Source organism: Bacillus rossius, chromosome 3 (genome assembly GCF_032445375.1).
Source record: "Bacillus rossius redtenbacheri isolate Brsri chromosome 3, Brsri_v3, whole genome shotgun sequence".
Taxonomy (NCBI): Eukaryota; Metazoa; Arthropoda; class Insecta; order Phasmatodea; family Bacillidae; genus Bacillus; species Bacillus rossius.
Window position 1 is genome coordinate 127,888,844 of NC_086332.1, and position 19,093 is coordinate 127,907,936.

Sequence of the window (19,093 nt, forward strand, 5' to 3'; positions counted from 1 at the left end):
AATCCCGTAATAAGTATCCATTTTTAATAAATAAATGTGCATAGCCTATATAAGCGTACTACTCTAATTCTGATCCACCACAAACAAGCATCAAATTCTACACTGTGAAAATTTTCATATTTGTCTTGTACAGTAGGTAAAATGTTAAGTAGGTAACGAAAAATTGAAAATATAACTTTTGTTAATATTTAAGAAACTGACATTGCCAAGTACAGGAACGAAAGTAATCATCTTAGACTTGAAATTGCATTTTAGTTAAAAGCTATTTATCAAGAAAACACAAATTTTCAAGGTTGGAATGGCAGTGCAGTAAATTGGAACATATTCTTAAACTCATCACACGTGAGTTTATCTAATAATGTTTCTGTTTCTTTAGGATTAAATTAAATTTCAATAAAATAACTTACAACTGAATGACAGGCATACCTACAGTATCACATTGTGTATGTTTACCTGAATATACATCACATAATATAACGAGGTGAATAAGTTATTGCTGATTTTAAACCTAATATAGGCCCTAACTAGCTAGCCATTTTTACTATTTTAGAAAATTTAAATGTAGCTAACCTAACTTTACCAAGAATTCACACGATTTTAAAATATTTCAGAACCATAAAAAAACCTCCATTTTCAAACAAATCAAAGTTTCGATGAACAAAAAAAACAAAAAAAGAATGAAATCTCTAGTGGATTTGCGATTCCGCAACAAAGGAGGGGGCAGAATAATTCTGACAGTTTTTGACGTCAATCCGAAATATAATTCTGTTAAAGATTGGTCAAGAATACGGTTTAGCTGATTCAGTTTAAAGAAATCCCTATTGGATTTCAGTCATTCTGCTAAAAGAATGACTGAAATCCAATAGAGATTTTTTTAACCAAATTCTAGAACACACTCATTTAAGCCTTTAGGTTAGTGATTCTTTTGGGGATGCTCTCGAATTCCTCTCGAGGTAGCAACCCCTCGGAAACAGCTCTTGAATTCCTCTAAGTAGAAACTCTTCCCCTGTCCTTCATAAGCCTCTCCACCTGGGACAAGTCAATTTGGTGCCCAACGTGGGGTCATCTTAGTCTGGATGGACCATGGACACCTTGCTGCTGCCGGAGCACCATCCACTTCCAGGAGTGTCGAAAACACCTGATGGCACCATGGAGGGACCAGCCTCAGCTGTGCATGTCTGGAACCCCAGATGGTTAGTGACACAACCAGGGCACTACAACATATTTTTTGGGATTCCTTTGGAGTGTGTTTTTGTTGATTCAACATTTACTATGAAACAGCTCATTTAAAAATCAACACGCTTCATGGCGATGCAAACAAAGATTATGGGTGAACTCCCATTTGAGCCACGACATCAGGAGTTATGTGCATTTCATTCACTTTTTTTTATTTGGTGATGACGTTTTCAAAACAAATTTTGAAAACACGAAACTGTGAATTTTATTACCTCAATAATAATTTCAAACCACCATCCCGGAAAAAAGCACGTTGCTCACGGAGTGCAAAGTAAGTCTATAACTAGAAGGGTGTTTTAAATAATGAAGAGCACACAGCAGACAGTAAAGATAATAATAATTTATTGAGAAAGTAACGAGCGGCCAGGTCAGTCGGACGGGAAGCCGAACACCTTGAGGCTGCCGGCGTCGCGCTTGCGGTCGTACGAGTCCTTGTCGTCGCAGGCGTAGGCGAGCAGGTACTGGCTGGGGTGCCACGCCACGGTGAAGGTCGCCGCTTCCACGGAGAAGTCTGCCACCCGCTCGCCCGTCGCCACCTCGCCCACATCGATCACCAGGTCCTCGGACGCCGAGGCCAGCAGGAGGCCGTCGTGGCTGAAGCTGATGGCTCTCACCGGCCACTCCAGCCTGCCGAGCACACGCACTGGCTCGCCCGCTGCTCCGGCCCCTGTTCCAGCTCACTTTCTGTGCTGGCTGTGGTTTCCAGTTCATTAGGAACACTAGTCATTCCTCATACACATTCAGTGGAGCTCCTCTTCAATTCATATTAACTAGTAACAAAATATTCTGGAAGACTGTGCTAAGAAATAATAATAATAATAATAATAATAATAAAAAGACTAAATCTTTAAAGTCTTTCAAATGGTCCAGAGGAGAAATGTCTCTCAATTTGATTTACAAGATACAAGCTTCTGGTTGATTATTATTATGGACAGTGACTACGTGGCTATATAAAACTAAGTTACTTTAAGAAATATTCCTGCCAAAGTCATCAGTTCAAGATTAGACTTCGTAAAGGTATACAATGAGAGAAATAAATAAGAAATAAACATAGGAACTTCAGTATGTCTGATTTTATTATGTAAAGGTGGTCATCTTTTTGAGCAAACAAAAATAACAATAGTAGAATCATAACTTTTACATTGATTTGTGGTTAACCATGCGACTTAATCGTTAAAACAAACAAAGGCATCACAAAGAGTGCCAGCCGGGCTCACGATAATTAAACCGTGGCCAATTACAATTTTCTTTCTAAATTTACATTCTTAAACCAATGAAAATGTTTTTGGCAATTTTTTTTTTAACATTTTTTCACTTAGGGGAGCACGATGTATAATAATTTAATTAACGTGTAGAGGAAAACGTATCTCCATGCCAGTTGCAATGAAGTGATGCTGATTGTGCGGTGGCAAGGACAGAAGGCAAACCTCGGAGAACGGGCTTCAGACATTATGGCCTGCAGAGGGCAGCATCAGACTGGGAAATTTAGCAACTGACCCATCGGAAGATTAGGGCCATGGGTACAGTTGAAACCCACACAATGCTAAAGTAATGCATAGTATAAATGCATCATAAAGCTTTAAAAGGAAAAACAGGAAGCATTGCGGATGATGAAAGTAAACTATCACATACAGTCTGCGGTGGGTAACACTGGAATTACTAAATACTTGAGAGGTGGATAAACCAGAAACCATGCACAAACTTGAAGACTAACACTACATGCTGAGGAACGAGAAACAAAAATAATAGAAAAGAGAGCTAACTCTTCTTTATTAGGCGACTACTAGGCCTGTGCAAAGCTTCGACATGAATTGAATCGAACCTTGTTTTGATATTCGATTTGAAGGAGGGGGAGTGTGTAATGACGTCAGAAGCGGCGCCGAAGCGGAACTGTTTATGTTTTAACAACACACGCAAACAGGGTCAGAACGGGCTTCTTATACCGGGAGATTTTACTCGAGAAGTCAGAGTTACAGAGTCAGATGGAAGCCACGCTACTCCGCCGCCGAGACGACGATTAGTGAGTGATCAGCCACGATGCGACGATGGTTCAACACTAGACAGCAGCACAACGGCCTTATGCCCATGTAGATGGTAATAGTTGGTATCTCTCTCTCTCATTTCTAAAACTAAGAATACGCAGTTTAAAAATCACGCGGTAGACATTATGAATAATAAATTAATTTAAAACCCATCACGTAACTTGGGAGAAATTAGTCTGCAACAGTTGGTAACTGCACAAACAAGTAAGAGACCAATGAGGTCAAGAATAAGCTCTAGGAAATGGCAGACAGCACGGTTTATTTATTAACGACAGTATCCCTGATAGGCACGACTATGCTTCACTAATTATGTGTAATTTATGTGTGATAAATAGAATGTTATAAATTGTAATTATAAAGACACAGAAAGTAGAGGATTATATATGTGTTGAATAAAATGTTAGTTGAAACTGCGGAAATAAACATGTTCTTGTGGAAACGTTCACCCTTAACCTCTTTATTTAAAATGTTTTGCAAATAGGGACTCGTCACCCTACCTTAAGGACTGTTTAAGGAACAACACGAGTGGTGGAACCGCCCCCAGAACCTGATACTCATGACAGGGCCGTCACGATATCAGGAACACAGGCGATCCCGGTAGATTCACTTCCATTCCCTTTCCCCTTCATCCTTCACGATTCAGTTCAGTATCAACTTTTCATATACATATTCCCTTCATTTCCATCTTTACGGTCGACACCGATAAGAGTAAGTCGACGGCCGTAACAATATTATCTCATAATGAAAGTTAAAATTCAACAGTTAAGTTAGTTTCACTTTTCCTGTATTCTTCCCCCCCCCCCCCCCCCCAAAAAAAAGTACTACGTGTTAAGTGAAACAAATTTTATTTACAGCTTTATTAAAAATTTTGACTTTTTACACCGCTCTTACCAGGTTTTTTACACCGCTTTCACTAGTTTTTTTGCACCGCTATTGGTAGTTTTTATTTACCATTTTTCAGGGTCCCTAGTCATTACCTACAACCAGATTTCACCTATACAGTAAAACTCGCTTAAGACGTTCCCGCATAACACGTTTTCCCGTTTATTAAGTTCAAAAAATTATTCCGTTGATCACTTCCATATATCCCTATGTTAATATTTCCCTTTCATAACGTTTGTCTTTATATATGCTTCCCGCATATAACGTTCAGCGTTTGTGGGAAAAAATAAAAATAATATCATTTATCTTTAAGCTTTTGAACAATTTTTAAGGTTAATTTAAAAATTTACATATTTCCAAACGTTTAATACCGTAATGGTCCGAATATAAGGCGGCCATTTTTACATAAATGAGATATGTGAAAATTGGAATTCGCCTTATTTTCGCACCCAAGACGTCAGCACCGCTAACATTAGTTCCAAGATGAAAGCTACAGTAGAAACATTGTTAAACAAAATGCTCACGATTTTTTATATTAACTGAAACATTGTTACCTCACACGGGGAAAACGATAAATCCACCCAATATTGCAGTAATTCACAATTGTTTAAAGTTGAAAATTAAAATATTTGTTCTTGAGTAAAAATGTGAATGTTGAAGCATCTGAAAATGGCAACCTTTTATTACACAATTCATATTTGTACTTTGTGTACAATCGCGTGTTAACATTTACGGTAATTTAATTTCAGATTTTTAACGGAAATATTTGTACTAAAATATCACAGCTATTTTTAGAACGATTGTTTACGTTTACAAACAGAAAATGTTAAGAACATTTCGGATGTAATGTTTGGAAATTCACGGCTGCCAACTGTCTTTCCACAAAATTTCTTTGTTGTAAAACGAACATTGCCGAACACGCACGAAGACGCCATATTTACAGGAATTTGGTATGTTTCTTCAAAAGCTATTTTAATAATTTTACAGTAATCCCTGCTTAATTTATGTAAAAAACATTCAAAAAACATAATTATAATAGATTATTCTTGTAATGTTGCAGAACCCTGCCCTCCTAATTAAATAATTTTTCTTTTAAACTATTTTCATGAATGTAAATATTTCTTAAAAAGTCTTTCTAATGATATTTTACCATTTGTTATATATTTTAGGGTTGATATTTTTCACTTGCTATGTTTTTAAGAAGGTATTTATTATTTTAGTAGACATTTTCAATCAGTACTATTTTTTATGTAATTATTTACAAAGAAGTCTCTGTTCTAGATTTTTACCTGTTTAGGCCTACTTATTCAGGTTTTTCTCAATAAGTTTAATTTTGTAAAGTAATTTGTATCATAATTATTGTTCTTAAATTTTATTAACGTGTTGTAATATAATTATAAATCACGGGACTGTGTCTGGGCTTGTGTGATGGTTAGAAAGAGAGGCATGAGAGGCCTGTAAGTGGGAGTGAGAAAGGAACAGTGCTTCCCCGCCAACCGAGATAAAGACGGTATTTCCCCCCCTGCATGGGAACTGAGTGATAACTGCTCTCTCACGGTGTGGGAGAGAGAACGAGAATGGGAGACCCCGATTTCGAGGTGAAATTGAAAAGAGACTGATCAGGGGAAGCCCAGAGTTCTGTGTGTAAAAGGTTTTTTCTTGTATTGTAACTTGTTCTGTGATTGGCTTGTATCTGTAAGAGTGAATGAAGCGTGCGTGTGATTGGTCGGTGAGGTCATGTGACGTCTACTCCCTGCGTGGAGGAGACGAGTTCATGAGATCACCAGTTGTCTGCCGACTGCTGCACCAGTAGGTCGCGTTCGGTGGCTTCTCGCTAAATTATAATGTAATTTACTAATGGATAATTTAACGTTGGTGGTCAGAGCCAGGCTGAGTATTAAGTCAACCTAATTTGTTTTATTTTCTTTCGAACAATACTAACTTAGAAATTGCGGCCACCTTCGTCGGCATTTGGCTCGGGGCGAAATTCGTTTTCGCTGGGTGCGGCCCTGTTTGAGGTCGCCCCATCTTCGTGTACTAGTAAAAACATTACTGAAGGACGATATTTTTTCCGTTAATTCTCATCACGCGAACTACGAGCAAATTTTCGACGGGCAGAGGTACGTGTGGAACGAGTGAATGAAACATTAGAAGAGTTTGACTTTGTCGGTATATTCTATTTGAAAAAATAAAAAACAACAAAAATTACAATCTGCGTTGAACTGTTTATTTTGTATATAACGAACCGTTATATTCTTTAAAATTCATAGGACAGAGACTCTATCAGAGAGTAATATGGACAAATATTCGCGGTCACGTCACCGAAGTTATTCATGGCCGTATGCTTCACCATGGCAGCTAGCCACGTGTTTTGTTCCGGCAAGCTGCATTCTTTGTTTGCTTTGTTACGTTTAACACACTACTAAATAGTAATACGTAGCTTTAGTGAAACGGAAAGTTAAATGCGGTATACATAAATGCAAGAAGGATTTATCAACACAAAACGTATGTCTAATGAATTTTCACATTAATTTCTACCAAAATTATTTTTACATTTGTTTGTCCTCCTGAAACTGCAAGTCGCCTTATATTCGGGCCAATAGAGTAGTTAATTTGAACAGAACAAGACCGTCGAAAAACCTGCGCCGCACGCCACACACCACACGCTGTTGTATCTGTGCGCCGTTTCGAGTGACGAATGAGAAACGTGCACGATTGTCGAAACCTGCGCCGCACGCCACACGCTGTTACTTGTGTGTATTTCGACGAATCATATGCCTGCGTTTGTTTGGACTGAGAGGCTGTTCCACCTGCAGAACATTTTCCCCATTCGTGGCATAACTGACGAATGAGAAACGCCAACGATCTTTGAAACCTGTGCCGCACACCGCACGCCGTACGACTAATCACCTGCTTGCATTCTCAGGGACTAGATGCTGTTCCATCAGTACACCAATTTTCCAATTCAAGTCACGTGACGAAAACAAAGTAAACCATATACCGCCAGCTATTACTTTCTTTGAATTATTTGCGTATATTTTTTAAAACAATAAATGTTAGTTATTGCTTTTTTTGCTAGTGTTTTGATAATACTAATTTTAATGTGCTTATTAAATTAAATATAGTTTTAATAATTCAATTTACTGATAAAAAATATGTCATTAGTTATTCCGTTATTCCAGCATGCCAATGATAGTAAGTGTATTTTTGTGTGAATACAGCACATGTCATTTGAGTAAAATAGATTTTTACGTTGGAAATTACTTTTCCCTTTTAAGAAGTTTTCCCTGTTAAGAAGTTTTAAGCATCCAGTCCCTTGAAAAACTTCTTAACAGGGTTTTACTGTATTTCATTTGCTTTGCACACTGTTGTGTTGCAAAGAGTCTCACATTGAATGTTAACATCAGCACAATGATCAAGTCTCTTTTGTGAGAGTGGAGAATATTTACTGAAACCTCTACTGTTCTCATATTTTCCATTACAGACAATGCAGCTAATTTCAAGCTGGCTTTCTCTTTGCTGTTTAATATTTATTTGCCCACACCCTCCAAATAGCCATTGAAGACAGTAAAAAGGATTGTCCTGATGAGAAAATGCTACTGATCAAGGCTATAGGTATTATTGCCCACTGCAGAAAGAGTAGTTTGGCTGGAAAATGACTACACAAACTAGAGACACAACTTGAGGTAGGCCTAATACAAAATGTAGACACCCGTTGAAGCTCCAAATTTCTCATGTTAAAGCGGCTATTACAAATAAAAGCTGCCTTGTTCGCAGAACATGCCCATTGTGGTAGTACAGAAATGTTATCATCAGAATGGAAACAAGCAAAAATTGCTGTGGAGCTGCTGCAACCATTAGCTGAAGCAACAGAAGAGATAAGTGACGAAAGTAATCCAACCAAATAAATATTCTCCACTGTCTGACAACCAACCCAGAGAGCCATGCACAACAGCAGACAGATGGCATTTTGTTTGCCAAAGCATTGTGAAAAAATTTGAAGTGAAGATTTCCAAATTACAAGAAGGAGCAAGTCAGTTCCACTGCAATGCTAGCAGACCTTAGACATAAAGGGAGCAATGATGTTGGATGTTGAGGTGGAAAGTACTCTCTACTCTCAGTTATGAATTTAAAATTTTACCAAAAGAACCGAATGAAAAGGTGATTGTAAAACTTAGCGAGGAAAAATCTGTTTTGTGTACTGCACTTGACTCATTGCCCAACCAACCAGCCACAAACCAGGAAAAAGATGAAATAATCAAGTAAGTAAAAATTATCCAAACTTGTCTGTTAAGGGATTCCTGCAACTAAAATGACTGTTTTCAGTGGAAGGGAATGTCTTCTCTTGCTACATGTTGAACATCTGGTATTTTTGGAAGGCTAATTAAAAGTGACATTTGAAATGTTTAAGTATAGTAACACATCTTTAGATAATTCATTTTTTTGACAACTAATTAACGAAACATTTGTGTTAACTGTATTGTTCTGCAATGTTTCTGTTGGGGCCTGTTGATTAAATTAGGTAATTTATAAGGTTTTGGCTGGATACTTAAAATTTGTACAAATATGGTGTTTTATATTTTAAATGTGGAATTTTATTTATTAACACCTGAAAGACACAAACTAGTAAGAAAATAATAATAAAAATATATAAAATAAAATATGAAGTTGAGTTTTAATGTAATGAACAAATTTTTGTGTATATGTATGTAACTGCATAATGTTAAGCTCTTTTGATGTTGTTGCCATTGTTTATTTTTGTCCATGCAGTTTTACTGTAACTGCATAAAAAATGTTATGCTTTATTCATTGTAATTTGTCAAATTAAATTTTTAGTTTATTATTTTGTTACCTTCTTTACTTGTTATTGTTAAAAATATATTAAACTTACTTTTACCATTACCTATTACAAATTAATGTTATTTTTTTAAATTCTTTCATTTCTGTGTTTTTAATACAAGAATTTAAGAAATATATTCGAAATTTGATTCGGCTCCGCGAATATTTCTAGTATTCAATTCAATATTCGCTTGGCATCCACAGGCCTAGTGAAGTTGCGTGGAGAGAGGGAGGAACCAACATGGGGAGGATCGTCATGCTTGGTGGTGGTGGGAGGGATGGGCGAGTCCAAACGGACCAGAAAGTAGGAATCTGTGAACAACTGAACAAAGGAAGGAAAAATTGTGTCAGCATCAAAAAATGCCATGCTTATATTAAGATCTGTGACATAATGGAAGACTATTTGTTTAATTTTTTTTTAATTTTCTGATAAAGTTATTATTGTGTAAAAATTCAGTTCATTTAAGTATATAAAAATATCTTCTATTTAAAAAAATTACTATTAGGCCACATGCATTCTGCAATCATCTCTTCAGTATCCAGGTTTGTAGGTTTGTCGCACCGTAATCTTAAAACTATTACTATTATATGTCAAAAAGGCCAAACATTATACGTATTTATACAATTTTTTTTAAACTTTAAATTAAGTTACTTATGAGAGTAACTTAACTTTACAAGGTAACTTAAACAAGTGTGCTTATGATAAAATGCTGGTTAATGATATAAAATTGCACATGTTAGGAAAATATTGTTTACTTATTACCTTTTGATGTTGTGTTGTTGATACAAAATTGGTCCCCCAATATAACGCTAACATTGAGAACGGGAGGCAGTCTGCAAGACTACATAACACTAACAAAGTTTACCTGTTAAAGGTGCGAAGACAAGCCAACTCATCAACATCCCAAAGTGAGACGAGCGCATCTGCAGAGCCAGTTGCAAAATAGCGACCGGTGGGGTCGAACTCGATGCAGATACAAGTGCCAGGATGAGCTTTAAGGATGTGCAACAGCTTCAGCTCTGGGTAGCTGCAAACACGTGCACGCCATGGTGCAAGAGCACAAACAATCACACTTATGTCCCTGTAATTACAAAATACCAATTAAACTATGAATAACAGCAAAGTCCTTTGCAAAATATCCAGCCAGATATGTTATAACAAGCAAAAAAAAAAATAAAAAAAAAAATATATATATATATATATATTGCATACAGGTACATCACTATGAACCGAAAGTTCCAGCAAGTGATACGGAAGGTTTATAGTTTGCCAGTGGCAAGAGGCTGTAAGGGGAAGAGGTAAATAACCATGTATTGAGACAGTTTCGGCAAGTGTCAAAGCAGGTATTATTGTCTAGTGGCAAGAGGGTGTAAGGGGAAAAGGTACATCAATACTTGATTACTGTTACAGCAATAACATAGCAGGTATATATGTTGCCACTGGCAAAGGTTGTGTAAGGGTAAAGATATATCATTATGTGTTGCCATAAAGTAATTTACTCAATAAAATATATCTTGTTCAAAACAAGCATGTGATACTTTCCCGTCATAAATGATGCCCCATCACCATCTTGTACCATAAGAACATAGAGGTCATAATTACTGCAACACCACTTTGTTCATGACTTCATTAATATCCCCAAAATACAGCAATATAAACTGATAATACATTTTTTTATTAGCTGACCTACCCTGATTAAACCTTTTACTATATATTGTTATCACTTTGAGTGCAAAAATTACTTCCCTTTAGGTAAAAGAACTGTGTACGTTACCTAATTCATTTTTAGTGCACCATATAGTGTTTTGAACTTGCCCCAAAATATGAGTGTTAAAACTCAGGTTCTAGGTCAAAAGGAATTAGGAAATGAAGTTTCACATGAGACTGAAGATGCCAACAGGAGCAGCATTAAGAATCACTTGAAATCAATAGTTTTAATTACATTGACAGATTTACTGTTCAAGAACTTTGATCCCACAGCTTACCCTTCTTTCGATGTCCTGAAAGAGAAGCTATTAAATAAACCACAGTAAAAATATCTGCCAAACACATAGTCAATTCCCAGCTAAATGACCCCCCCAAAAATGAGTAACCCTCTTTAAGTCATTATCATCATACTCAACTGCTTCAAGCCTCAGGCCAGATCAGCAAAATAATGTCTCTATCTTTCCTCTATCACTCCACCGTTCCACCGCCTTCACTCTTATCCTTCCTCTTGCACTTTTTAAGAAATTACACTTTTTACAGCAATGTAACAAAAATTGTTTAAAATTTAAAATTTTTTTTAAGGTACTAGGTAATATACCAATTTTGAGTGCAACTCTGTGTGATTATCTTTGCGAGAACTTTATTACCTAGCAGTGTATTTACGTGAGTCACTAAGAAATAATATCAGAAAGCTGTGGCACTCAAATGTACACACCCACACTCCTGTCAACTTCCTCCAATACTTACCAAACAGTCTGCAATATAGAACAATGCCTCCAATACTTACCAAACAGTCTGCAGTATAGAACAATGCCTCAATACTCGCCAAATAGTCTGCAGTATAGAGTAGAACAATGCCTCCAATACTTGCCAAACAATCTGCAGTATAGAACAATGCCTCAATACTCGCCAAATAGTCTGCAGTATAGAGTAGAACAATGCCTCCAATACTTACCAAACAGTCTGCAGTATAGAACAATGCCTCAATACTCGCCAAATAGTCTGCAGTATAGAGTAGAACAATGCCTCCAATACTTGCCAAACAATCTGCAGTATAGAACAATGCCTCAATACTCGCCAAATAGTCTGCAGTATAGAGTAGAACAATGCCTCCAATACTTACCAAACAGTCTGCAGTATAGAACAATGCCTCAATACTCGCCAAATAGTCTGCAGTATAGAGTAGAACAATGCCTCCAATACTTGCCAAACAATCTGCAGTATAGAACAATGCCTCAATACTCGCCAAATAGTCTGCAGTATAGAGTAGAACAATGCCTCCAATACTTACCAAACAGTCTGCAGTATAGAACAATGCCTCAATACTCGCCAAATAGTCTGCAGTATAGAGTAGAACAATGCCTCCAATACTTGCCAAACAATCTGCAGTATAGTATAAATCAATGCCTGTAAACCCCCCCCCCCCTCCCAATTCTGTTCATCTCTTCCCAGGAGTGTCCCGTGAAGTAAGTAGATGTATGTTTAGTCTTGATAAACCCTAACTACATCCCCTAAAATGGGATGCAAAAAAATTATGTAGAACAGATTTATACTGTCGGAACTGAGCACTGTCATTTCTCTGAAATACTAAGCATTCACAATCAATACTAATATTATAAATGCGAAAGTAACTCTGTCTGTCTATTTGTTACCTTTTCCTGGCTGAACGGATCGTAATGAAATTTGGCAAGGAGATAGATTATATCCTGGGGATGGACATAGGCTATCTTTTGTCTAAAAAAATAATCTTTAAACGGGTTAAAAAAAAAATCTTAATTTTATGTAATGTGTGTCATAGATATACAAACTGTTAGTGTGATTCCTCTATGCCTGCCGTGCAATAGCTTTCAAGCCATTACGTTACGTTTTTCTATTGTAAGGAACTAAGTAGAGAGTAAGAAAAAAATAAAGATCTTGACAGTTTGTAGTGTCGCCATATTTGTTTCAATTTTCAATACCGTTTTTGTATATTACAATTTAAATTGCAGAAAAAAATCATGTTTCATAAACACATAAATAGTGAGTGTGTGTCATTTCTCTATGTCCACGAGGTCTTGCCGCGTCAATTTTCTCCTTCGGGTGAACCCGTCCGCTTAATTAAATAAACAGCTTTTATCGTTGAATGATTTCATGATTTATTTCATGAAAATCTGCTCTCATAAAAAAGTAAGTTTTATAGACATTCAATAGGTCTCTCTCTCTCTCTCTCTCTCTCTGAAGATCAATCAATGAATCGTTACTAATTTATTTCCTTCATTTATTTTAGTTTGATTTGATACAATATGATTTCACTAAAAATCAATTAATACCCCTTCCTATTTTCATTTCCACATTACGAAGTTTCACTTCTTCCGCGCGGTGGGACTCCACGCAATTTTCGCATGCAATTAAAAACTATTTTTTAATGATGCCAAAGAAGTATAACTTCTCATGCGCGTACCTAAGTACACGCACCCATTTTTTTTATTTAATTTCTTCTATATATATATATTTTTCTCTACCTAGGGCACTCATCATTCTTTTAAATTTCACGTGTATGTTTTCAATGTCATTCGAGTTGTACAATTTTTTTTGTCAAATTGGTCATTATTTATACTTTCTTTCATTTTGTAAACATACGTATTTTAGGTATTATGACAAATAAAAAAAATTAGTTACACTAACATTCTTAGGTTTTTATTGTGTGGATAGTTTGAAGTTTAATATTATGTAGGTATATAAATTCTTAAACTTATAAATTTCTTCGAAATTTATTCATAGGTTGGCAGGGCCTACTAATATTTTATTTGTCAATATTGTAATTTTTTTACAGTACCTACTTATTTGCAAGGAGTTTGGTTTAGTGTTTATAATTTATCTGCTGAGCGTTAAGAGTCTTAGGGCTGCCGAGACCGAAGACCAGAAATATTTATCAATTATGTAATATATTGTTGAAAAATTTGAATTTTACTATTTCAGGAAAGTAGATTTTTTTGACGTGACAACGTCTAATAAATCTATGAAAGCCGGCTGCACGCACGAAAAAGTGTCCCACTACGGATGTCCCACTACGGATGTGCCCTGTTTGCTCATTGTACGCATGCGTGGCATCTCTCTTCATGCTCATTGTACGCATGCGCGGCATCTCTTTTCCACTCGATTGGAACAACCATCGATTTGACTTTTCAATCATATTTTCGTCGTTTGAATTATTAATATTATGTAATTTAACGATCATCCAACGATTTTCAGTACAATCGGTACGGTTATTTAAAAGTAATGTTGTAAATTCAAATACGTTTTGAACCAACAATGGAGTTTTACAGTTACACATAATAATTCAAATTACACCCGGGATCTTTTGCACAATGTTTTAAAAAATATTGTAACACATTATAAATAAGTTTTGTGTATTTGGGATGCGTATTTGTTATCAAATCGTGTTATAAAAACGAAATACGTAATATTATTCCCCTACCCTGAAAAAAAGTATATAAAATATATATATATATATATATATATCATTTGAAACAACTTATTTTCATGTATGGCTTCGTGGTCTTGTGGTCAGTGTCGCAAACTTTCAATCTAAAAGAAATTGGTTGGAATCCTGGCAGGTGTAAAGTTTTTTTTGTACTTCTAAAAATAAATACGGCGCACGCAACATTTCAATAGTAATAATTATATTTGAATTAATAAATGAATGCAACTAATAGTAAATTTATTAATTAAATTGTACATTTCATTTCACTCCTTTGTATCCATACAAAATAGTGATAATTCAATAAATATGATTCAAATTAAAAAAAAAATTCTCAAAGAATATAATATTTTTAATGCCTAAATGGTTTGGTTGCAGAAGCCTATTACGGCTCAGTCTCAGGCCGAATATATTTTCTTTTCTTCTGGATCAATCATTTCATCAATGTTTTGTTATGACGTCACGTTAAACTATCGTCCGTAAACAGACTTTACAGACAACCAATTTTTTTTTTTTTTTATTATTTGGAGTGTTTCCAAGCCATTCGGGGTCCTCAAACTACCCTCCCCCCACAAGGAGTCAAAGACCCAAAAATTAAAAAATTTCCCAAAATTTCCAAAAACCTATTCTCTTTCGATTTGGAGTGTTTACGAGCCATTCGGGGTCCTCAACAACACACCCTCCCCCCTCAGGGATCAAAACCCCAAAATTTAAAAAATTTCAAATATCATTCTCTTTTGATTTTTATTGTTTCCCAGCCATTCAGGGTCCTCAAAATCACCCCTCCCCCTCTGGGGACAAAGCCCCAAAATTTCGAAAATTTCAGGAATTTCAAATATCATTTCTTTCGAGATGGAGTGTTCCAAACCATTCGAGGTCCTGAACATCCACTTTCCGCAAAAGTGAAAGCCCTAAAATTTCGAAATATAAGAATATATATAATTGTATGTTGGCATGTATGACGTCGATAAACTCTTACACCGTTTGACCGAACGCAATGAAATTTGGCACATCGAAGTGTTTTTATCATGAAGAAGGTTTTTATGCTATCCATTTTTTTTGTAACTCGCCGCTAGATGGCGCTGTAGCGCATCAACTTCTAAACCTTTCAACCGATCGCCATGGGTAAACAGAAAATCATAGGTCACAGATACACAAACAGTAATTATGTGTCATTTCTTAATGTCCAACACACTGGACATATCGCTATCCATTTTGCTGTACCTCGCGGACAATATATCACCCGGTGTTCAGCCCGGGCAAAGCCGGGTACTGCAGCTAGTGATCATATAAGACTACTACTGCAATGTCAAGAACAAGAGAAAGCTGATAAAGTGTTCAGGAATGTGGTAAGTAGCATCACTGCCAGCTCTGCATGGTTTACCTTTCATAACATGTTTATTTGAAACACCTGAGTAATTATACATGTTATCAAGAAATCAAAGCTGAAAAGTCCACAACTGTTTGTTGTTACTTGTTGCGTAGCTGTATCCTAATGACGAGTGCCTGTCTTTGCAGAGCTGTGCAATATATCTAGGCACGCAAGATAACGTGATGTAAAGTTAAAGTTGATTGTGTACTTGAATATACACATATAAATGATAATACGTATTCTTTCTGTGGTCGCCAGCAACCAGACGAGCTCGGGTGACGGCGATGAACCATGTCTAGCTTTTTCTGGCAACAAGGGGTGGTCGTAAGTCACCAATAAGAGAATTTTTTCTCACAAGACATTTTAATAAAAAAAAAAATATTTTTCTAGGTGTGTTAGATAGAACACGACCACATCTCATTAAGGGAAGTGCACCAGCAGTCGTCAATTCTACATAATAATAAAATAAAAGCCAGAATCCAAATTCTGGCGATTCAAATCTATTAAAAGGCATAGTAAGAGTTGTTTGGTTTTGTTTAGATAAACATTTTCAGACCACACTTGGTAACAGAGGGGGATTTTCACATTTAAAAGGTTGTGCACTATTCTCTAAAAAGCAAAATAGACTACTGCTGGTGTGTATTAAAAAGGTTAAGTAATAATTTTTTTAAAAATAATATTGGTGATGTCTCTTTCAGTAGGATGTTGTGTTTTTATGCTTTTACAAGATGTTTAACATGAAATATAAAGCACAGTAAGACCAACGAGCATACATGATGCAAAAAACAGTTACGAGCATTGGATCCCTTAAAGCCATAATACACAAATTTTTGTACATGGGAAGTCACCACACACTAAATTATACATCACAAAATTATGAGTTAAGAATGTTCATAAAACTTCCAAACAGTCATGAAGACCAGTAGTCATTATAAGTGATGACCACTGATACAGAACCACCGGCGAGTACTGAATCATTATGTTAAAGTTTACATTTCATAGTAGGTAATTAAATTACTGAAATCAAAAATACTTGAAACAATAACCTTATTAAAAGAAGAGTTGATTTTGCCTACCTAATTTTATATTATACTAATATGACTCAGTATAAATGCTAAATTATTTTCACTATAAAAAACATTTGCTGAATAATTTTTATTACAGTGAAACCCTGATTATCCGTTTTCCAATGGACCATGAGTAAAAAAGGGATAATCCAGGAAATCCTACAATGTGGGAACACACTCTAAAGTTACCAAATGCACAATGTATGTACTATTGCAAAAACTTTCAGTGAATCAGTTAGGTATTTCCATAAACTGACACCTGCAGCACACTGTATATACACTATCAATATTGGAAAATTATACTTCCTTAATTTTTTTAAATGAACAAAACAAAATAAACTTCAAATTTGTATGTTTAAGCAAGTAATTACGTATGTATTATTCAAAATTTAAAAGGTACATACCACATGTTATAAGATGCACACTTCTTTCTTATTTATAGTGCAGAGAAATTATAAGATGAGTTTTTATGCAGCAAAATATTTTTGGTGTTGGTAATCACAAGTTTGTTAAGAGTCGATGGAGGAATACCATAGCGCTTTGCCAAATCAACCCGTTTTTCGCCTGGATTTTTTTCAACGGCATTTATAATTTCTAAACGCTCTTTAATGGTTTTAACCTCTTTTGTAGGCCGATACATATCAATGAACCTTTACAAATTTCACACGTGCATTAGAGTTAAATGCGTAAAGCTAATTTACAGTAAACAAAGAAAATCTCGCGCATATACGGCCGGCCACGGAAATGCCGCTAGGATGAACAATTTTGTCTATGTTTCTCGCAGGATTTCACTGTCGCTAAATAGAAACGTGTTTACGTTGGGCTAGTATGTACAGTATATCGACCACGGTTATATTGTTGTGTCGATTATCACACAAAGCAAGAACTATCGTGCGAGCGTTAGCTTTCGTCTGTTGTTTTATCGAAGTTGGTGAACCTGTTAGCAACAGCGTCATGCTCACTTTATTCGTTTCTTTTAGTAATGGCCGCCATATGTAAATATTGGTATTGCGTGTCGTGTAGACACGCGTAAACTGGAATATTTCTCGGGAAGTTGAATGTGAAATTGGTAAAAAGCCTGTAGAGTTCAACCCGTTAAACCGGATTAAAAAATATTCGTAAACGATGGAAACAGGATTTTTTTAACATTGTTCTTGCGGGATTTTTTCGGGACCACGGACATTGAACAATAAAACCGGGAAATTCTACAATGCGGGAATGAATAAACGAGGTTTCACTGTACTTACAATTAGACTGATATCAAATCTGTAATTTAACACACTTACAAATTAGTGCTACAGTGCCATTCTAAGACGAGGCATTTTCAAGTAAGAGCCGTACCAGATGGAAGAGGCTTTGCAGGCTGTAAAGGATGCGATGTCCTTCGAACAGACTACAGAGAGATAAAGTATAGGGCAAGAAACCAGTAGAACCTAAGACAGTGGTAGTGGAGTGGGGTCTTTCTCTGTGTAAAGCAATTACTATGGAAGACTTGCAAACTAGAGTGCAGCAGCTCACATTCCTTTTAAGATGGGCCACCAGGCAGAACAAGGAATCCTGCTCTAACATTGAGAACGGAATTGCGCAGAGAGCCGGACTGCCGTCTCCAAGGGGCGATAGCAGCATTGTTTGGAGAGTACACAAACACTTGAAGAAAAAGCTGCACAATATTTTATTTGATACAAGAAGAATATTTAATGGTGACAACTCAGCCTTTACCCTCAACCCTGAGATGAAAAAGGTACCAGCAAAACAAGGAGATAAAAACATTTTCCAGCCAATGAATTACAGTGTTATCAAATGGATATGAAAGTGAGTAACTGCTGTGTCATGTCTTAAATACGAAAGACTTCAGCAAGATATTGGCAGGGATATCTTCTTAGTGAGGAGTTGGTAAGTAGTCACCAAATAGTTGGATGACTGGCAAAGGTTTTTCCGAGTTCTTGACTAGTTGGCACAGAACTACCTCATTACCTCAGAATGTGGATACAGCCTTGCCCATTTGTTAGGAAGAACAAGTTGTTCTTCTTGTTCCACGATATCTCGTTCACTTCAAAGTTGAACTGCTCTTCTGCCTTGATCTTATGCATGCGGGTGTCGATGAATGAGACAAGATCTTCTTTGTTGCCCACAGCTATGGTGTTGCCATCGGGAGACCATGAAATGTTTATGTTCTCTCCTGCACAAGCAATGTTTAACACTCATACCACAAAGTACTATGATCCAAGAGAAATATGAGTAGCAATAATGAATAGCAATACTAGTCTCCGTTGCGGACTGTGCTGAGACTGCAGGAGACAGTATTGAGACGAGCGGATGCACATACCTTTAGTGAGGATGGTGGCAGCGCACTTCTGGGACCTGGCGTCCCATATTCTGACGCTCTTGTCACCGCTGGCAGTGCTCAGCAGGTCGCAGTTCGAGGCGTGCCACGACAGCTGATCCACACTTCCTCCGTGGCCCTTGAACGTGAACTCTCTCGTCTGG

The 19,093-nt window shown here is 36.5% G+C and overlaps 1 protein-coding gene across 1 annotated transcript in view; it reads right to left on the bottom strand.

Annotated features, from left to right (window-relative positions):
- Positions 1-1,556: 1,556 nt before the first annotated feature.
- Positions 1,557-19,093, bottom strand: part of LOC134531240 (THO complex subunit 3) — a 49,547-nt gene continuing 32,010 nt past the window's right edge. The window contains exons 2-5 of the mRNA XM_063366928.1: positions 18,933-19,089; positions 18,581-18,785; positions 9,866-10,027; positions 1,557-1,863 (exon numbers count right to left, since the gene is read on the bottom strand). Coding sequence (XP_063222998.1) covers positions 1,605-1,863; positions 9,866-10,027; positions 18,581-18,785; positions 18,933-19,089 — 783 coding nt within the window. The 3' untranslated portion in view covers positions 1,557-1,604. The remainder of the gene's footprint in view (positions 1,864-9,865; positions 10,028-18,580; positions 18,786-18,932; positions 19,090-19,093) is intronic.